This window comes from Myxine glutinosa, chromosome 2 (genome assembly GCF_964187855.1).
Source record: "Myxine glutinosa chromosome 2, kmMyxGlut1.1, whole genome shotgun sequence".
Lineage (NCBI taxonomy): Eukaryota > Metazoa > Chordata > Myxini > Myxiniformes > Myxinidae > Myxine > Myxine glutinosa.
Window position 1 is genome coordinate 18,479,250 of NC_136262.1, and position 22,531 is coordinate 18,501,780.

The window sequence follows — 22,531 nt, forward strand, 5'->3', positions numbered from 1 at the left end:
CCCCGCTCTAGCAGGGAAAATGGCCTTAAAATGCATGTTGTGTTGTGTTGTTGTATACCCCACAACGAAGAAGCAAAATAACACCTCATGTCGTCTCCTGATGAAGGAAACTCTGTTGTTCTACAGACTTGGCCTTTAATATGGATTATATATTTTTTCTTGACTTGGGTTTACTTTCTTAACTCAGTATATCAATCTGGTGAGTTTCTTTTACACTTTGGTGATTTATTTGTTAAAAGAACCATGTCACTGATTGTCTGTCGCAGCAAGAAGTCAACAACAGGATTATATCACAGGTGGCGTGGCAAAATGTACGGACAGGTGCATTTGATGATGGGCTTCACAGTCGGGTATACAAGGGTTGTTGCGTTCTGTATTAGTGGAAAACAACTGCTGCACATCTCCAAAAGTTATTGCCGCTTCCTCTGGAGATGGTCCGTCAACTCGACAATGCTGTTTGTCTTGGAGTGGTGGCTTTACGAAATTACGGCATGAAACAGCGTGCTATTGCTCGGCAGTATGGCATCACTCAAGGTCAGGTGTCAAAAATCGTGAAACGAAATGCTCAGAGGGGTGTCCCTACTCCAATACCGAGGTCAGGACGTCCCCACAGAACCACAAGGAGGGATGATTATCAGCTGCACCGGTTAGTCCGCAATGGCCGTACCAAGTCAGCTAATCGGCTTAGGGCTGAGTGGCAGCAACTGACAAATGTGCCTGTATCCAGAAGGGTAGTCAACCAACGACTGGTTCAAGCAGGCTATCGTGCCAGGCGTCCCCTGAGAAAGCCACGCCTGACCAGACAACACCGCCAGGGCCGATTGCAGTGGGCCAGAGAGCACCATCAATGGCAGCCAGGACACTGGAATCACATGATCTTCAGTGACGAGTCTAGATTTCTGGTCTATCGTCAAGATGGCCACGCCCGAGTGCGCAGACAAGTGCATGAAGCCTACAACAAAGATTGTATCGTGCCAAGAGTCCAAGCTGGAGGTGGTGGGGTGACCGTTTGGGCTGCTTTTCATGCAGGGGGCAAAACTGACCTGGTTGTTCTGAATGGAAACCTGAACCAGTTCAAGTACAGGGCCATTCTGGAAGAAACATTGCTTCCATTTGCTCGTGCAGCCTTTCGAGGAAACTTTGTCTTCCAAGATGACAATGCACGGCCTCATCGTGCTCGCATGATCCAACACTTTCTTGCTGACCGTGGTGTAGAGCATATGGAGTGGCCTGCCATGTCCCCGGATATGAATCCGATAGAGAACTTGTGGGCAGAATTAATGCATCAAATCGACCACTTGGACCAGCAGCCGACCTCTGTGCATGAATTGCAGCAGGCTATTATCACTGCATGGCAAGCGATTCCTGTCCAAACTTTGGAAAACTCGTGAACAGCATGCCTCAACGTGTACGTGCTCTCCTGAATGCTCGTGGGGGTTACACGAAGTACTGAACTGTAATTTTACTGTATGTAATCCCAGTCGTAATTTAACTTTTGTTTTTGTTCAAAAAATTTTTTGGCTAATGTGCAAAATAAAGAGATACTTCTGGAAAACGCACAGAAGTTTAACACAGTACTGTCCATGAATTGAGTTCGATATCAGTTTACATCACTTTCAAGGATCAATATAATTGCTTCGAAATGTGAAATGTCGTTTTTGTTTCTTTTAAAGGTCACATGAACAAAATCTAGAATAATTTCAACATAATTCCAATGAACTTTTGGTTCTAAGTCATCTTGAAAAGTAAGTTCACCCCCACAAAAAAATATTCCATATTAAATGCCAAGTCTGTATTTAGACAAAGGAAAGGAAAACTTTCCGCATTTCCACCTCAAAGGGCAAATTGAAATTGGTGAAAATTACAAACACAATTGTAAAAGATTAGTCATCAAATGATCAATATATTGAAAAAAATCAAATCATTGCAGTGGCGATGAATGTATAAAGGTTGGGATCACATTTTAGAAGAAGAACCACCTTTAGAGGACATTTTTCCCCGCAGAGCGGTGGTTGGCCTTTGTTGAAGCAATGTTTCATGCCCGGATGCCCTTCCTGCCGCCAACCCTGTTAGTCGCCTCTTGCGACACACAGGGAATTACCAGTGAACTGGTACTCAATTTGCCGACCTCGGAAGGATGACAGGCTGAATCAACCCCCCCTGGCGTTAATTCAGCGATAGACCAGGATTCGAACCCAGGATCCTAGAATCCCAAGCCGCACCCTAACAGCTAAACCAACACCAGGCTTGGGATCACACTTTGTTTTTGCTTTTTCACCCAGTGCCCGTTTTCTTACTCTCGTTCGGCCAATCCCTCAAGAGTGCAGCCCAGCACAGTTATACCCAAGGCTACATTTCTTGAAACCCGTGGAACCAAAATCCACATAAAACAAGACGAAGGACCTCTGGAAAAAATGGGGTTAGGTTCCATACTCAGTGACCTCACCTATAAACTAACCTGTCAGGTGCTGGAGCGGATTACGAGAGTCACCCTCACGCACAGCGTAAAACCAGAGCATTCACGACACATTACGTTTTGTGCGTGTTTCTTTATTTCATGACACTGGACTCGTCAACACCGTAATATCTGCCCAGTGAAGCTGCACCCTCACCTTGACCAAGCTCATCAAAAACCTCCACTTTCTGTATCAAAAACATCACTTTCCTCGACCTTTTTGCCCTTGGTCCATTACTAACAACAGTTTTCCACTTGGCAGCCATGGTTGAAATCACAAAGGGCAACAATAACCGAAAATAAAGCAATTATTAGAATTCCACGGAGTGGAATGTTGATGTGGAGAGAGATAGGTACAGTGCAGCACTGTATGCACGTGTCTCAGTTACCACCCACAACACTACGATAGAGGAGGAAGAAGAATACCGACCACACTGGGGGAACAATACTATGTAAAAGCGGGACAGGTTACACGTAAAAGAGAAACGGATCGTAAAACGGAAACGTAAAAGAGAAAGCCCACAGAATCTTGTTTCACACAGTCTGAGAGTCCTTTAGGTGCTTTTTTGCAAACTCCAAGCGGGCTTTCATGTGTTTTTCACTGAGGAGAGGCTTCCGTCATAGAGACATAGTAAAAGTGTGAGATTTGTCAGGATTGAAAGACATGTTCCACATGTTTGACCAGTCTGTGATTTTGTCCAGGTCTTCAGAGAGTGAGGAGGCTGCAGACTGCCGATCTGAGGGAAGAGGAATGGAGCGGCAGAGAGTGGAGTCATCAGCAAAGAGATACAGAGGATTTTCCAGAGAGTCGGAGAGATCATTGATAAAGACCAGAAAAAGCACAGGGCCCAGCACACTGCCTTGGGGAACTCCAGCCTGAACGGGAAGGGGAGATGAGAGAAATCCATTCAGGGCCACACGTTGACTACGACCAGAGAGGAAGTCCGCAAGCCATGCATGGAGATTTCCATGGATACCATAGGAGGAGAGTTTGGTGAGCAGAGCTGGGTGCCAGACCGTATCGAAGGCACGTGATATGTCAAGGGAGACAGCTCTGATTTCCTGTTTGGCATTGAGGACCTCCATCCATTGTTGAGACAGCAGAAGCAGCATGTCCAGAGTAGAGTGACCTGGTCTGAAACCAAATTGATGATCAGAGATCAAGCCATTGGAGAAGAGGAAAGATTTCATATCCGAAGCAATGATGAATTCCATGACTTTGCTGATAATTGGGAGCAGGCTGATTGGTCTGTAGTTGCAAGGATCTGTTTTTGCACCTTTTTTGTGTAAAGCGGTAATGTTTGCTGATTTCCAGGATGCTGGCAGATGACCTTGAGCAAAAGATAGGGTGAAAAGAACAGAGAGAGGGTGAGATAGAGCGGCAGAGCAGGATTTTAGGACCCGTGGGCTGATGCCATCTGGTCCAGTTGCAGAATCAGAGTCGAGGTTTGACAAAAACTCCTCCACCTTGTCAGGAGAGAAGGTCACAGAGTCCAGGAGCAGTTTGGTTCGACTGGGAAAGGTGGGAACAGAGAGAGATGGGTTTGGGACTAAGGATTTTGAGGCAAACACAGAGTTGAGGCATTCGGCTTTGTCACGTGCGATGTCAACTGTGTGGCCATTTGAGGTAAGGGAGGGGATGGAGGGGGAACAAACACCAGAAACGGATTTGACCAGACGCCACCAGGATTTGGAGGAAGGAGACAGGTTTGAGAGTTCATTCTTGAGTGAGGAGAGATAGTGCTTCCTGGCACTCCTGAGGGTAGACACACACTTGTTCCGAGCTTGGTGGAAGGAACTGAGATTTCCTTCAGTTGGATTAGCCTTCCAAGAGGCAAAGGCAAGTTGTTTCAGGGCAACTGCCTCACCACAAGATTCAGTGTACCATGGACGGGAGGAAGGGTAAGACAACTGAAGGCGAGATGGGATAAATCTGTGCATGAGAGAGATCAGTTTGCTTTGGAAGAATTCCCAGGAAGAATTGATGTCAGAGGCAGTGGAGATGCGAGACCAATCCAGACGATTGATGGCTGCTTGAAGACCGTCCCAGTCGGCCTGAGTGAAATGCCAGACTCGTCGACGCTGAGGAGGCTCTCTGAGAATGGCCAGAGAGATGTCCACTTTGACAAGCACATGATCAGAAGAACCGATTGGAGCAGAAGAAGAGCAGCAGACATTAGCAGGGAAGTTAGTCATAACCAAGTCTAGAAGAGAAGATACTCCATTGGCTGAGATCCGGGTCGGGAAATTGACAGATTGTGTCAATCCCAGTGAGTCACAGAAGTCCTTTGCTGAGGTGCCATGACTGGTGAGAGAGGAACCCACACCCAACCAGGTGGCATGATGACAATTGAAGTCACCACATATGAGGAAGAGAGAGTTGGGATGAGTGGATAGAAGTTGGTCCATGTTGTCAGACAGTGAAATGTAGATGGAGTCATCACTGTTTGGGGGACGGTACAGAACACATATGAACAAAAGGTGGGAGCGGAGAGGAAGCCGTAGCCAGAGGTACTCCTGGGGGTGAGGAGGAGAGAGGGCAGTGCAAGGAGAGTGAGGAAGAGAGTTTTTGATAAAGATAGCCACCCCACCACCAGGCCGAGGCTCAGGTCTATCATACCGGAGGAGGGAGTAACCAGGAAGAGATATTAAGGAATCAGAGACATCTTGAAGGAGGAAAGTCTCTGTTAAGCAGATCAAGTCTGGATTGTCAGAAGCAACCTGTATGGAGAGATCAGTCAGGTTTGAGCGAAGGCCCCGGATGTTTGAGGTCCATACCGTTAATGAAGAGAGAGGGGGAGCATCGGGTACAGGACAGGGGAGGGGAGGAGTAGGGTAAGATGAAGGATGAGAGGGTGAGGTAGGGAGAGCAGTTGTTAGTGTGTCAGCGATTGCAGAAGAGTTCCAAGAAAGGGAAGGATGAGGAGGATGAAAGGTTTGAAGGTGAAGGGATGAGGCACAGTGAGGGGTTGTTTGAGGGGGGGCAGAGGAAAGAAGAAGGTTGGGGGGGGTGGAAGTATGAGATAGAAGGGAGACAAAGTGGGGAGGAGGCAGCTTTGAGGAGGAGGGGAGAGGAGGGAGAATTGGAGAGGAATGGTATGGGGGGAGATTTGAATGGGAGGGGTTGGGGGGGAGTTTTGAAGGGGAGGAGTGAGGGGGGAGTTTAGGAGGGGAAGGGCAAGGGGGGAGTTTAGGAGGGGAAGGGCAAGGGGGGAGTTCAGGAGTGGAGGGGTAGGGGGGGAGTTTAAGAGTGGTGGGGCAAGGGGGGAGTTTAGGAGTGTAGGTGCAAGGGGAGGGGATTTGGATGGGAGGGGCAAGAGAGGAGTTTAGAAAGTGGATGATTAATGAAAGACGAACATTGAAAACAAATTGGGTTTGTTGTGATTTTCAAGTTAGCAATCCGGTTCAGAATGATGGAGGAGGGATGGAATGATTGTGAATTTAGACCATGTAGTGAGGGAGACGTATAAGATATTGAATTTCTTTTTTTTGAGGTGGAATGAGTTGGAGAGGAAATTGAGAAAAGCCTTTTAAATAGGAAGAAAAACAGCGTGTTGTAAAATACCACTGAGTAAAACACTGAAGGGGAAAGGTTATACATATTTAAATAATATTTAAACAGAACCGTGAACAATCTTATGTGCACAAAAATACCAACGGGGGGAGAGCCGAGAGGGACCACCACGAGTCACGTGAAGGGCAAAAAAAAAAACGATAATTTTCAAATTGTCATTGATAAGTTTATTATCAATTTTCAAACATCTATATCAATGCAAGAAATCCCTGGTGTTGGGCTAGCGGCTAGGGTGCCGGCTTAGGATCCTCGAATCCTGGGTTCGAATCTCGGTCGATCGCCGAATTAATGCCAGGGGGGTTGACTCAGCCTGTCATCCTTCCGAGGTCGGCTAATTGAGTACCAGCTCACTGGTAATTCCCTGTTTGTCGTTGAAGGCGGCAAAAAGGGTTGGCGTCAGGAAGGGCATCCGGCCGTAAAACATTGCTTCAAAAAGGGGACCAAATAAAACAACAACTACCACGGTCCCCGAAAAGGCCAACACCCGCTTTGCGGGGAAAAATGGCCTCTAAACGGTGGTTTTTTTTTTTTTTATATCAATGCAAGAGACGAGATGGAAGGGAAGTGGTGTGAGAATGGTGAAGGGTAGGCAGGGACAGAAATACAAGTTTGTGTGGCAAGGGTGCCCGGAGGGCGTGAATGGTGTTGGTGTCCTGTTTTCTGAGGAGTTTGTAGACAGTGTGGTGAATGTGACTAGAGTGAGTGATAGGTTGTGGATGGTGAAAATGATGATTGGAAAGCTCTTGCTGAACGTCATCTCGGGATACGCTCCGCAGGTTGGTCGGAGCGATGAAGAGGACAAGTTCTGGTGTGCGATAGAGAAGCTGATGGAAAACGTGAAAGATGAGGAAGTTGTTGTGGGAGGAGGAGACCTAAATGGACATGTGGGAAGGAGTATGGACGGTTTTGAGGGAGTTCATGGGGGTTACGGATATGGTGTGAGAAATGGAGAAGGTGAAAGGATTTTGGAGTTTGCTGATGGAGCTGATTTGTTGATTTGTAACACTCAGTTCCAGAAAGGGGATAATAAGCTTGTTACATATGTTACGGGGTCCCCCCCTTACCTCTGGTCTCGGTAGACCTCCGAACCCCGAGAGGGTCCCCGGCAGAAAGATGTGTTATCCTTAGTTGAAATCCAGCAAATAATGAAACCCTCAATGGAACCAGCAAATGAAACAGTCAAATCAATAATGCGGCTTCACGCTTTTGAAACCAAAGCTTTCAGAATTATTGGAATCTCCCGCGATGAAGCTATCTCTGAGGGCCTTTCACTCACTCACCGCAGGCAGGTAGGTGGTCTTTCTGTCTTCTACCGACTCCTCTCCGGCCTTGCACCCCCAGCTCTCTCTGTGCTCTGTCCCCCAAATATTCCTACAGGTCGCACAAGATCTGCCAGCAACCCTCTGATGGTTAAACTGCCGAAATCTCGGCTCTCTGCTCACCTTCACTCTTTCATTCCTCTTTTCTCCCGCCTCTGGAACAAACTCCCTCACTCCCTTCAATCCCACTCCTCCCTCCAGGTCTTTAAAACAGCTGTTCACCACCATCTCTTATCTTCCCCCATCCAAAACCTTGATCTTTTCTACCCCCGCTAATTCACCCCAGATCCACCTTGTTTGAAATTCCAACTTCTTTCCTGGAAGTCCTGGCAGTGTCCATATGTTTTATACCTCTCCCACTGCCCCCTTCCCATGCCCCCCCCCTCCCCCCCAAAGCCCTCGCCCTCTCTCAGATCTCTCCATGTCTCCATGTCTCTCGGTCCCTGATGTTGTGTTTGTGTCCTTCCCCCTCTCTCCCCATCTTGTCTACCGCTCCCGATGTTATATGTTTTATGTGTCGGTTTGTCTTTCTGTGTGATTAATGTTCGCTCTTTCACGAGCCTCGATCTTGTATACAAAAAAAAAAACAAAAAAAAAAAACCCACACCAGGTTATAAACAAACAATAATATATTATAAACTAGAACGGGCACTCGGTAGAACCACAGAATCTTGTTTCACACAGTCTGAGAGTCCTTTAGGTGCTTTTTTGCAAACTCAAAGCGGGCTTTCATGTGTCTTTCACTGAGGAGAGGCTTCCGTCTGGCCACTCTGCCATTAAGCCCAGATCGGTGGAGGGTTGCAGTGATGGTTGTCCGTCTGGAAGTTTCTCCCATCTCCACACAGGATCTCTGGAGCTCAGCCAGAGTGACCATCGGGTTCTTGGTCACCTCTATTACCAAGGCCCTTCTCCCCCGATTGCTCAGTTTGGCCGGGCGGCCAGCTTTAGGAAGAGTCCTGGCTGTTCCAAACTTCTTCCATTTAAGAATTATGGAGGCCACTGTGCTCTTGGGAACCTTCAATGCAGCAGAGATTTTTTTGTAGGCTTCCCCAGATCTGTGCCTCGACACAATCCTGTCTCTCAGCTCTGCAGGCAGTTCCTTCAACCTCATGGCTTGGTTTTTGCTCTGATATGCATTGTCAGCTGTGAGACCTTATATACACAGGTGTGTGCCTTTCCAAATCATGTCCAATCAATTGAATTTACCACAGGTGGACTCCCATCAAGGTGTAGAAACATCTCAAAGATGATCAAGAGAAATGGGAGGCACCTGAGCTAAATTTCAAGTGTCATAGCAAAGGGTATGAATACTTATGTCAATGTGATAATTCAGTTTTTTCTTTTTAATAAATTTGCAAAACTTTCTAAAATCCTGTTTTCTCTTTGTCATTATTGGGTATTGAGTGTAGATTGATGAGGGAAAAAACGAATTTAAACGATTTCAGCATAAGGCTGCAACATAACAAAATGTGAAAAAAGTGAAGTGGTCTGAATACTTTCTGAATGCACTGTATATATTTGGTGAAAGAGAGATAGAGCAGGATAGAGGGGGATAGAGGGAGATAGAAGGAGATAGAGAGAGATAGTGACAGAATTAAAAAATATATTCGTTTACCTTGTGTGACAAACCAGCACGACAGAATGTTGTCTTCCATGTCGGCTTCACCGACACCTTCACACCTATTGGCTGCTTGACCAACGGTGGTAAAAATTGCATTGGTTGTTTCTGCAAGGCACAAAAGGGATGTTACATTAAGTCAATGGAACAAATAACAAAAACGCAATTTGGCAGGAGTGATAAAATTATGGGTTTTGGTAATTCTGTCACAAATTTTTTCCCATAAATCGTACACTTTCAAAAATCCAATCTCACCCCTCCCCTCCAAATCTTCCCCATAACCCCTCCCCACCAAGACGCCCCCTCGCCCCTCCCCTCCTAGACTCCTGCCTCACCCTTCCCCTCCAAATCTCCCCCATATCCCATCCCTTTCAAATCCCTCCCCTTGTCCCTTCCCTCCCAAACTCCCCCCTCACCCCTCCCCTTCAAATCTCCCCACCCTCATTGCTTCTCAATTTCCCCCATCTCACTCCCCCTCCTCAAAGCGTCCTCCCCGCTTCTTCCCCCTTCAAACTCTCACCTCCATCTCCCCCAACCTTCTGCCTCGCTCTTCCCCCTCCTCAAATAACACCTCATTGTGGCTCACCCAATCACCATCAAACCTTTTGTCCGCCCCATCCTTCCCTTTCTCCGTGCTATTCTGAAATCTCTGACACACCTTCAACAGCTCTCCCTATCTCTTCCACCTCTTCCACATCTTACCCTACCCCTCCTCCCCCCTGTTCTGTATCTGATGCTCCCCCTTCCTCTTCATTAACGGTATGGACCTCAAACATCCGGGGCCTTCGTTCAAACTTAACTGATCTCTCCATACAGGTTGCTTCTGTCAAACCAGACGTGATCTGCTTAACAGAAACTTTCCTCCTTTATGATGTCTCTGATTCCATAGTATCTCTCCCGGGCTACTCCCTCCTCCGGTATGATAGACCTGAGCCTCGTCCTGGAGGCGGGGTTGCTATCTTTATCAAAAACTCTCTTCCTCACTCGCCCTGCACTGCACTCTCTCCACCTCACCCCCAGGAATACCTCTGGCTACGGCTTCCCCTTCGCTCCCACCTCTTGTTCATATGTGTGTTGTACCGTCCACCAAACAGTGATGACTCCATCTACATCTCGCTGTCTGATGATATGGACCAACTTCTATCTACTCATCCCAACTCTCTCTTCCTCATATGTGGTGATTTCAATTGTCACCATGCCAGTTGGCTGGGTGTGGGTACCTCTCTCACCAGCCATGGCTCTTCAGCAAAGGACTTCTGCGACTCACTGGGACTGACACAATCTGTCAATTTCCCGACCCGGATCTCAGTCAACGGAACATCTTCTCTTCTGGACTTGGTTATGACTAACTTCCCTGAAAATGTCTGCTGCTCTTCTTCTGCTCCGATCGGATCATCTGATCATGTCCTTGTTAAAGTGGACATCTCTCTGACCATCCTCAGGGAGCCTGCTCAGCGTCGACGAGTCTGGCATTTCACTCAGGCCAACTGGCACGGTCTTCAAGCAGCCATCAATCATCTGGACTGGTCTCCCATCTCTACCACCTCTGACATCAACTCATCCTGGGAATTCTTCCAAAGTAAATTGCTCTCTCTCATGCACAGATTTATCCCATCTCGTCTTCAGTTGTCATACCCTTCCTCCCGTCCATGGTACACGGAATCTTGTGGTGAGGCTGTTGCCCAGAAACAACTTGCCTTCGTCTCCTGGAAAGCAAATCCAACGGAAGGAAATCTCATTTCCTTTCACAAAGCCCGAAACAAGTGTGTGTCCACCCTCAGGAGAGCCAGGAAACAATATCTCTCCATTCTCAAGACCGAACTCTCTTATCTGTCTCCCTCTTCCAAATCCTGGTGGCGTCTGGTCAAATCCGTTTCTGGTGTTTGTTCCCCCTCCATCCCCTCCCTTACCTCAAACGGCTACACAGCTGACTCCGCACGTGAAAAAGCTGAATGCCTCAACTCTGTGTTTGCCTCTAAATCTTGTGTCCCAAACCCATCCCTCTCTGTACCCACCATACCCAGTCGTACCCTGCTGCTCCTGGACTCCGTGTCCTTTCCTCCTGACAAGGTGGAAAAGTTTCTGTCAACCCTCGACTCTGATTCTGCAACTGGACCCGACGGCATCAGCCCACGGGTCCTAAAATCCTGCTCTGCTGCTCTATCTCACCCTCTCTCTGTTCTCTTCACCCTCTCTTTTGCTCAAGGTCAACTGCCATCTGCTTGGAAATCAGCCAACATCACCGCTTTGCACAAAAAAGGTGCAAAAACAGATCCTAGCAACTACAGACCAATCAGCCTTCTCCCAATTATCAGCAAAGTCATGGAATCCATCATTGCTTCGGATATGAAATCTTTCCTCTTCTCCAATGGCTTGATCTCTGATCATCAATTTGGTTTCAGACCAGGTCACTCTACTCTGGACATGCTGCTTCTGCTGTCTCAACAATGGATGGAGGTCCTCAATGCCAAACAGGAAATTAGAGCTGTCTCCCTCGACATATCACGTGCCTTCGACACGGTCTGGCACCCCGCTCTGCTCACCAAACTCTCCTCCTTTGGTATCCATGGAAATCTCCACGCATGGCTGGCAGACTTCCTCTCTAGTCGTCGTCAACGTGTGGCCCTGAATGGGTTTCTCTCATCTCCTCTTCCTCTCATGCACAGATTGGTGGAAATAACTGGGAAGGTGGAAATAACTGGGAAGTGGCCCTGTGCTGTGTGCAGGAAGGGTGTCGGAGTGAACTCCATTCAATGTACAATGTGCGCTGAGTGGGTTCATCAAAAATGTAGTGGTCTGAGAGGGTCATTAACCAGTGTGGCAGCTACATTCAAATGTAAGGTGTGCACAGAGGGAGCTGCAGATGGAGGAAATGTTGAGTTGATCTTGGAGACGGCGTGAAGCTGGAAGGTGTGAAAACATTTTGCTGCCTCGGAGACATGCTGAATGGAGAAGGTGGATCAGACACCGCAACGGTTGCTAGAGTGAGATGTGCATGGAAGAAGTTTCGGGAACTGAATGGCGTGCTGATGAGGAGGGGAGTGTCGTTGAAGCTGAAGGGAAACGTGTATGCTGCATGTGTGAGAAGTGTTTTGATTTATGGGAGCGAGACATGGGTAATGAACGTAGAGCAGCAACGAAGGTTGGAAAGGGTGGAAATGCGAATGGTTCGATGTATCGTTGAGAGAGAGGAAGACAAATGATGAATTGCGAAAAATGATGGGAATAGAGCCTGTGCTTGATGTTGTGAAGAGGATCAGGTTGAGATGGTTTGGTCATGTGTTGAGGAAGGATGAAAGTGACTGGTTGAGAAGAGTGGTGGAAATGAATGTAGAAGGAAGTCGAGGACGGGGAAGACCGAGAAAGACTTGGCTAAAGATTGTGGAAGAAGAAATGCGGGCAAGGGGGTTAACAAGGAGAGATGCAGAAAATAGGGCAAGATGGAGAAGATTGTCATGGGGACCGCAAGGCTAACCCCCGCTCTAGCAGGGAAAATGGCCTTAAAATGCATGTTGTTGTGTTGTCATTTATGTCCTCTCGTGATGAATCTCTCCTCATACCTCAAGGACACAACCAGTTTTCTGACCCACATCCAAGGATTGAACAGAATATACTCACCTTTCAACTCCCAAACTATTTTAGTCACAGCAGATGTTACATCCCTCTACACTAATATTCCACATTCAGAAGGCCTGTCTGCATGCCACAAAGCACTAGATACACGACAAGTCCCAATACCACCTACTCAAGACCTTATGCGCCTATTAGAACTGACACTCAAACTGAATAATTTCCAATTCAACGGACAACATTACATTCAAACTCAAGGTACCGCTCGCTGTGGGTACCCCTGTTGCACCATCGTACGCTAACATCTTCATGGGAATGATCGAGGCCAAGATCTATGCACAACCTCATCACGGCATCCTGGAAAAATCCTGGGTACGTTATATTGATGACATCCAGTTCATCTGGTCAAAATCCCCCGTGGTCTCACACAATTCCAAAATGAATTAAATTTGATTCATCCGACCATCAAGTTTACATTCAACAGCTCACAGTCCGAAGTTCACTTTCTCGACACATCACTCACGCTTCAAAATAACTGACTCGAAACACAACTATACACCAAACTCTTACCTTCTCCCTTCTTCATCTCATCCTAAACATACAACTGCAAGCATACCAAACAGTCAAGCACTCAGAGTAAGACGCATTTGCTGAACAAAAATGGCAGAAGAAACTTCTCTCTGCCAAATAGAAACACACTTCATTGCAAGAAACTATGACCCTCACTCTGTGAAAGAAGCAATAAACCGAGCAAAACGCATACCGAGAGCAGACCTTCTGATTTACAAACCCAAACCTGCAACTAACCGTGTTCCACTGGTAACCACCTACTCTCCGACCTCATCCCAATTGCCAAGTATTCTGAATAAGGCCCTTCTTCTCCTCCATCAATCAGAAACACTCGGCACCACATTTCCTCACCCTCCACTAACATCATTTTGACGTGGTCGGACACTCAGGGACCTCTTGGTAAAAGCAAAGCACCCACAGCCCCACAACAAACAAACTAGGATCCCTGGCTTCTATAAATGCACAGCAAAAAAATGTATTATTCACAAGCATTTACGAGAAGTAAACAAATTTTGTAGTTCCAGCACTGGTAAAAATTCCCCATCACCTCCTATATGAACTGCAAATCTACATGGGTCATATACCTAATCACTTGCCAAAAGTGCACCAAACAATATGTTAGAAAAACTGAGAATACACTCTACACACGATTTAATAACACCCGGTCAGAAATCAATAACTTCCACACCAGTCAGGGCAAATCTCTACCTTACACGATACACTTTAATCAACCGGATCACTCTATAAATGACATTCAAATCTCTGCCATTGAATCAATCACAAATCGATCACACACCACGATTCTGAAACGCGAGTCCTTTTGGATACGTAAACTTCGGACAAAAATCCCTCATGGCATAAATTTTGATGATTAAAGAATGTTCCTACATCAACCCAATCAAATCATTACCCGTAACCCATTCATTCATTCATTCACTCATTCTTTCATTCTACCTTTATGTCATTTATATAAATATGTAAATAAATATATAACTTTATTATATGAATATAAATGGTATATGAATATATGCTTGTGTGTTTACGTATCTCTATATTTGTATATGCACGTGCACCGAACTGTAACGCGAACGATAACTGTAAGCTGCGCTTCACTTAATTTTTTTATTTGTTTTTGTTGTTGTTGTTCTTGTTGTTGTTGTTGTTGTTGTATACAAGATCGAGGCTCGTGAAAGAGCTAACTTTAATTACACAAAAAGACAAACCGACACACAAAACACAAAAAACAAGGGGAGCGGCAGACAAGATGGGGAGAGAGGGGGAAGGACACAAAAGAGAGGGGGAAGAGGGGGGAGGACACAAACACAACATTTGAGAGCAGGGACATCGGGAGGACTTGGGGGGAGGTGGGAGAGGAATAAAACATATGAACACTGCAAGGGCTCTGGGGTGAATTACCGGGGGTAGAAAAGATCAAGGTTTTCAATGGGGGAAGATAAGAGATGGTGGTGAACAGCTGTTTTAAAGACCTGGAGGGAGGAGTGGGATTGAAGGGAGTGGGGGAGTTTGTTCCAGAGGCGGGAGAAAAGGGGAATGAAAGAGTGAAGGTGAGCAGAGAGCCTAGACTTTGGCAGTTTAACCATAAGAGGGTTGCAGGCAGATCTTGTGCGACCTGAAGGAATATTGGGGGGACAGAGCACAGAGAGAGCTGGGGGAGCAAGGCCGGAGAGGAGTCGGTAGAAGACAGAAAGACCACCAACCTGCCTGCGGTGAGTGAGTGAAAGGCCCTCGGTGTTGACTACATCGCAGGAGATTCCAATGATTCTGAAAGCTTTGGCCTCAACAGCGTGAAGCCGAGCAAGGTGTGAGGCAGGAGCACCAGCCCAGAGGGGGGAACAGTATTCCATTGAGCTGCGGATGAAAGCCTTGTATGTGGTGAGGAGCCCAGGTGTGCCTAGGAAGGACTTCGCACAACGGAGGATGCCCAGTCAGCGACTGGCTTTGGAGGCCAGCTTGGAAATGTGGTTTTCCCAAGAAAGATCATGGCAGATAGTGAGACCTAAAAGCTTGAGCGATAGAACTTCTTGGAGAGGATTGTTGAGAAAGTAGATGGGAGGGTTGTCCAGTCGATCCTTTCGGAGAGACGTAGTAAGAGTGTGAGATTTGTCAGGATTGAAAGACATGTTCCAGTTGTTCGACCAGTCTGTGATTTTGTCCAGGTCTTCAGAGAGTGAGGAGGCTGCAGACTGCCGATCTGAGGGAAGAGGAATGGAGCGGCAGAGAGTGGAGACATCAGCAAAGAGATAGAGAGGCTTTTCCAGAGAGTCAGAGAGATCATTGATAAAGACCAGAAAAAGCACAGGGCCCAGAACACTGCCTTGGGGAACTCCAGCCTGAACAGGAAGGGGAGATGAGAGAAATCCATTCAGGGCCACACGTTGACTACGACCATAGAAAAAGCCCACAAGCCATGCATGGAGATTTCCATGGATACCATAGGAGGAGAGTTTGGTGAGCAGAGCTGGGTGCCAGACCGTATCGAAGGCACGTGATATGTCAAGGGAGACAGCTCTGATATCCTGTTTGGCATTGAGGACCTCCATCCATTGTTGAGACAGCAGAAGCAGCATGTCAAGAGTAGAGTGACCTGGTCTGAAACCAAATTGATGATCAGAGATCAAGCCATTGGAGAAGAGGAAAGATTTCATATCCGAAGCAATGATAGATTCCATGACTTTGCTGATAATTGGGAGCAGGCTGATTGGTCTGTAGTTGCAAGGATCTGTTTTTGCACCTTTTTGTGTAAAGCGGTAATGTTTGCTGATTTCCAGGATGCTGGCAGATGACCTTGAGCAAAAGAGAGGGTGAAAAGAACAGAGAGAGGGTGAGATAGAGCGGGAGAGCAGGATTTTAGGACCCGTGGGCTGATGCCGTCTGGTCCAGTTGCAGAATCAGAGTCGAGGTTAGACAAAAACTCCTCCACCTTGTCAGGAGAGAAGGACACAGAGTCCATGAGCAGTTGGGTTCGACTGGGAAAGGTGGGAACAGAGAGAGATGGGTTTGGGACTAAAGATTTTGAGGCAAACACAGAGTTGAGGCATTCGGCTTTGTCACGTGCGATATCAACTGTGTAGCCATTTGAGGTAAGTATGAGGAAGAGAGAGTTGGGATGAGTGGATAGAAGTTGGTCCATGCTGTCAGACAGTGAAATGTAAATGGAGTCATCACTGTTTGGAGGACGGTACAGAACACATATGAACAAAAGGTGGGAGCGGAGAGGAGAGGTGAAAGCAAAGCAACCTACAAGTGCAACACATTTGTGGGAACTTCTGCAACAGTGTTGGGAAGAACTTCCCGAACAATATTTGATTTCCATTGTAGAAAGAATGCCACGAGTGTGTTCGGCAGTTATATCTGCAAAAGGTGGCTACTTTGCCGAGTCTAAAATTTAAATGAAATTTTGTTAAACAAAATGATTCTATGATTTATTTTTTATCTCCAATTGTTTATTTGTTCTATGCTTAATTTCAGAGTACATTGAGACATTAAACTGCGTAAATTTCAATAAAAACTGGAAAAATTGAGGTGTTCTAAAACTTTTGACCGGTGGTGTATATATATAAACATATATATATAAACATATACAGTATATATATTGTTGCGGTTTTAGAACCCACACTTGTAAATATGACGTCACTTGTATATATGACATTAACGGTTAAAGGTAGCACCCCTAGTTAGGCCACAAGCAACACGTAGGCCACCTTAGAAATTCCAGTTATTTCATTATTATGTGTTTTAGATAAGGCCGGGTTTCCAATAGTTGAATCTGCGTTGCGTTAATCAAATAAGAGTAGGTCCCCAATCCAATTCCGGCCATTTTGCCAACCTCTCTCTCCAAGCGACGCCATTACGCGCCTGCGTTAGCAGCGTTCGCTGCCTTGAGCTGAAGCTCGCTCAAACGACGCCATAAGCCATGTGGTTAGGCCCGAGAAAAGGGGCGGACCGGCAAGAAGAAGGTGTGGGCATGTCAACCAGCCATCAAAGGCGTGGCCTGTAAGCCCTCACCAGCCAACCAGGGCTGATGTAACATTGCTGGCAGGCGTGGCTTTTTGGCTCGCGGAGTGATCGCGCGGAGCGTTATAAAAAGGCGAGTGCAAAGCCCTTTCACGGACTTATCCAGGAGCGCACTTTTGCAACGGACTTGGTCGGCAGCGTGCATGACAGACGGACTTGGTCGGGAGAGTGCATTGAAAACGGACTACTTGTCGGGAGCGCTGGTTGCTTCAAAAGACTGATACGGAGCGCACATTTGGAAGAGGACTCACTCGCTGGCGCTAAGAGAACTTGGAGAGGGTGCGTTTAGCACGACCGTACAAATATTACGTACGAAGGACACCAGCTTTCCCCCCGCTATATACAAGGTCCAACGATACGCGGAGCTGCCTGCCGGGTTTCGCCCGCGGAACCGGAGCCTGGACGGGAGTCGACTGGAGCCTGGACCCTCTACCTGACCATCTACCAGCTACAATCCCCGTGTGAGTGTATGTTTGTCTGGGGTCCTAGGTTAAGACTGTTTTTAAGACTGCCCTGTGTCCTTCTTCCTCTTCCTTTCTTGTATATTCCTTTCGTTTCCTCTTCTTTCTGTATATTTGTTAATAAAGCCATCTTTGTTCTTCCTACCTTCTGGTTTCCTCTCCATCCGATCACATCCGTCCTTTCCATCATTGGGTAAACGTGGCACGATTGAAACCGCTAGAATCAGGTTTAGTCCGATTGTTAATAGCTCAGATCGCGGATTGCTATCCGCTCGGCATTTTCCACCATATCCGTGGTTCGAGCGGGAGTTATTCCCTCGTTTCCGGCTGGCGTTAGTACTTAGGTAGCAGCGAACTCCTAGGCCTAGCAAACCCTACCTAACGCCGCGCCGGGAAGGACGTTATAAGTACCAGGACTAGAGACGGCCAGCTTAACATGCCAAGGGGATTAACCCCCCCTTGCTAAGGGGAGTGCCGTCTCTGAGATCCGTAACAATATATATATATATATATATATATATATATATATATATATATATATATATATATATATATATATATATATATATATATATCTATCTATAATTCCAGTAATCTCTGTTTGTACGTTTGTTTGTCTGTGACCGCTGTTTCTCGACAACCACGGGTCCGATATACTTTTAACTTGCCAGGTATATTGCTGGGGACCCGAGGATGTGCCTTTTCAAGGTTTCATATTAATCGGACAATTACTTACCGAGCTATGTCCAAAAAACGATTCAACCAATCAGAGAGCAGCGAACTATCGCGTGTGCCGAACGTGGCGGACACACTCTGCCTCGGATGGCACATTTGAGAGCGTATTCATTTATTTCACGTTTGCAAACTATGTTGGCGCTATGTTGGCGTTAAACTATGTTTTAAAACTAATAAAAACCATTTCATCTAAATAGAGGGGGGGGGGATTGTCACTGTACTCGCAAGCCGTTCGCCGTTCGCTTTGGCGTTGCGAATGAACCAACACATTTCATGGACCAAACCATTTCATGTAAAGCGTTCGCCGTTCGCTTTGGCGTTGCGAATGAACCAAAACATTTCATGGACCAAACCATTTCATGTAAATAGAGGGGGGGATATAATTTTAGATATAGATATAGTACGGGCATGCCCTAGTATCTATAATTCCACTAATCTCTGTGTGTATGTTTGTTTGTATGTTTGTATGTTTGTATGTTTGTCTGTGACCGCTGTTTCTCGACAACTACCGGTCCGATATACTTGAAACTTGCCAGGTATATTGCTGGGGACCCGAGGATGTGCCTTTTCAAGGTTTTAAATTAATCGCAGAAGTAGTTACCGAGCTATGTCCAAAAAACGATTCAACCAATCAGAGAGCAGCGAGCTATCACGTGTGCCGAACGTGGCGAACAGACTCTGCCTCGGATGGCACATTTGAGAGCGTATTCATTTATTTCCCGTCGGCAAACTATGTTGCCGTTAAACTATGTTTTAAAACTAATTAAAACTAATTTGCGATTCATCGTAACTGCGATTTGCGACCTTCCGGACAGTGAGGACTGCACTTCCGGCAGCCAATCACAGAACGCGTTATTGCGTAGGCGTGGCCGATGTGAGAGCGAGCAGCGAGCCGAGCCCAGCGCGTGCGCCATTACGGTTCGTAATTCGATTTCTTCCGGAGAAAATAATAATTTCTCGATTTCTTATGCGCATTATTTCTCCCAATTCAGTCAGAGCGAAGGGCGGAAGCGAAGAGCGTTGTTTTTTTTGTTTACGGGCGTACGGGCGGGGTAGAGCGTACGGGTAGCGTTTTTTTTTTTTTTTGGCAAGGAACGGGCACCCACGTACGGGCATGCCCTAGTATATATAAAACACAGTTTGTGTGTGTGTGTGTGTGCGTGTGTGTGTAATGTTACCGATAGACTCCGAAACGGAGAGGCTCACGTGCTTGATATTTGGCATAGACATGGCCATTGAGCCTGGGACGAACATGGCTGAGACCATATTTGACGAGATCCATATTTTTTATTCATATTTACCTCAGCGCATTTCAGTGAAGTACCCGCTAATCTCAGCCAGTGCGAGCAGCTCGTTGATTCGCTCAGAGCGATCACGTGATGTTCCATCCCGTCACACGTCACACGTTTGCACGTGATTCAGGGCGAAAAGCGATTGCGTTTTTCACCTTTATGCGACCGTGTTTTGTGTCGATTTTGTGCGATATGAATTAAATTTTAATTCATATTTCGTGTTTACGAATTCGAATACGAAGGATTTCCCCTTTCGATTTCGAATACGAATCGAATACGAGCTTGAGTCGAGAGGGCGAATGTACGGGTTGGGAATGTATGGGTCTCCCCTCCCCCACCCGGCAATGCCGGGTACTTCTGCTAGGATCACGTGATGTTCCAACTTTGCCGCCATAATCTCACAGTTATGCGTTCGCACGTAATTCAGTTTTTCACATTTCAGCGAGGAACATTGCCATTCACACCACATAGGTTTTTTTTCACTTTCATCTGATATTTGTGATTTATTTCAAACAAACTGTATTTCCCATCTACACGGCCATGTATTCCTATTAACGTTATGTAAAGTACATAAATTGTGTGGATTACATTACATCATTTCTGGATGTGATCAATTACCAGTAACCATCTATATCCCTCCCCTCCCCTTCCCTCCTCCCCCTCCCTTTCCCCCCTCCCACTCCCCCTACCCTTCCCCTCCCCCCTCCCCCTCCACCTCCCCCTCCCACTCCTCTCCCCTCCCATCCCTCCCCCCTCTCCTCCCCTCCCTCTCCCCTCCCCCTCCCTCTCCCCTCCCCTCCCCCTCCCACGCCCGCGACGACGCTCGTGACGACAATACCCTTTCGCCCAATTTGGGCTGAAGGGTGAAAACGGTGAGCCTGAGTTATATAACTAAGCAAATAGCAAAGCTAAAGTCATCAGGACGAACATGGATTAGATTCGGATTTCAGCTGCTGCTCCTAAAAAACCCAAACCCACCAAGACACAGCCAAACGAGCCGGACAAAAAACATTGGGATGAATACAGACCCCTCCTCTGGCGACCAACCCTCAAGTTATTGATGCATCTGCTCGTTATTGTTTGCCTGCCACATCCTGTCGTTTCACTCTTCCAAGAGCCTTGACAGCTGTTGAGGGCAAAAAAAGAGAAAAAAGTGGACTTACCTTTTGAGCAAGGCCAGCACGAGTAGGCCTACCAGGAGGTGGCCTTGGGTCCAAACACTGCTTGGCAATCTTCGGCAGAATATTCCTTTTTTCTTCCTGTACAGCAAGAGAAATATCGCAATAGGTCAGAGGGAGGAGAAATATCGTAATAGACGAGTTGCATTTCCCGTCATCAAACGACCCACGACCGAACACACAATAAGCGCATTTTCGTTATTTGAGAGAAAACAAAACAGAAACTCACGTGGGTTCGCTGAGGACCACCTGTCGCAACATTTCGGCGCCCACGAGTCGCCATCTTCGCATTTACCGAAAATCCGCGAAATATCCGCGAAAAATCAGTCACTTTGCTCAATAGAGCTCTTCACCCTCGCTCTGTTAAACGCTCGAATGAGCCAGTGCTTGGCTTGTGAACCAGCGGCTTTATTACGTTCTCAGCAGAGTGATTGTCATTTGTCTCCCTTAGTTACAGACGGAAGCAGGGATCAAATGTGCGAACAATCTGTGACGAACGCAATGCAGTTATGACGTCATTAACGTTTTATTTTGAATCGTTTTACCTGGCTATATTAATGGATGTAAAACGTAAGGTATCTCTTCTGTCGACAATAACCTCAAACATTGTAATTGTCTTGTTTTTGCTATTAATATTAATATAATAATTCCAGTAAGTTGTCGCGTATGGAGTTTTTCACGTCAGTGCAAGTGGAGGGAGGATATTCATTCCAACTGTTGAAGCTGGCACTAACGGCCATGTCGGTATAATGCACAGCAGTGTCAAACGGCATGAATGTGAGGAGCGTGCTTTTGGGTGTACAGTACTCCCAAGCATGTACAGCACTGTGTTAATATTTTATTGTAATATGAATTCTCTACAAAGGAATTTCAACACGGAAGGACATTAGGTCGATCAAAGTGATAACTTTTGACTTGCTCGTGTGTGGATGGTTCATGCTATCTGGGGTGTGTTCCTTTAGCAAGCAGCTTGCCATCGCTTGCCAAGCAGCTTACGTGATTCAAAGCACTCAAGCAAGCACTGGCTGGAACGGAGCGCTCGACACCGCTTAACAACATGGCGTATCTCATGGAAACAATGGAATGCGAAGCGTGGTGTGGTGTTGAGGTACTTGGGTCCTGCGTTCGGGCCCCTATCGTGCCATTAAATAATTCCAGGTGGGTTAATTCAGCCTCTCATCATATCAAGGTCGGAAAATGAGTACCAGATGACACAAAAAAACATCGATGACTGATAGTGATACAATTACAAGAAAACATAGCAGGAGACGGGGCAAGACGAGACAGCACCAGGCCTAAGAGTATTAGTAAGACAGGCAGGCAGGACGACCTCCTTAAAGCTCTCCACCTCAATTCTCCTCAGAACTCATGCAGTTTTCCTCACAAAACTCACGCTCCTCGACACGCTGTTGGCAAACCCCCACCCCTCCAGACGTTGGGCTCCGCCCCATTCCATCAGATGATCACAGATAGCACCTTTTAGCTTCTGCATTGTGTGGTCCAACAAAGTGAAAAATGAAGTCAATCATAATACGTACATCTATGATAATAAAAAGCAGTGTGTGGTGTGTGTGTGTGTGTGTGTGTGTGTGTGTGTGTGTGTGTGTGTGTGTGTGCGCGTGTGTGTGTGCGTGTGTGTGTGTGTGTGTGCATGTGTGTCTGTGTGCGTGTGTGTCTGTGTGCGTGTGTGTCTGTGTGCGTGTGTGTCTGTGTGCGTGTGTGTC

General features: G+C 46.7%; 1 protein-coding gene across 1 annotated transcript in view; it reads right to left on the reverse strand.

The window, feature by feature from the left end:
- Positions 1–22,531, reverse strand: part of LOC144890758 (uncharacterized) — a 127,960-nt gene that overhangs the window by 75,981 nt on the left and 29,448 nt on the right. The window contains exons 3-4 of the mRNA XM_078772567.1: positions 20,793–20,888; positions 8,964–9,074 (exon numbers count right to left, since the gene is read on the reverse strand). Of these exons, the coding sequence (XP_078628693.1) occupies positions 8,964–9,074; positions 20,793–20,888 (207 nt within the window). The remainder of the gene's footprint in view (positions 1–8,963; positions 9,075–20,792; positions 20,889–22,531) is intronic.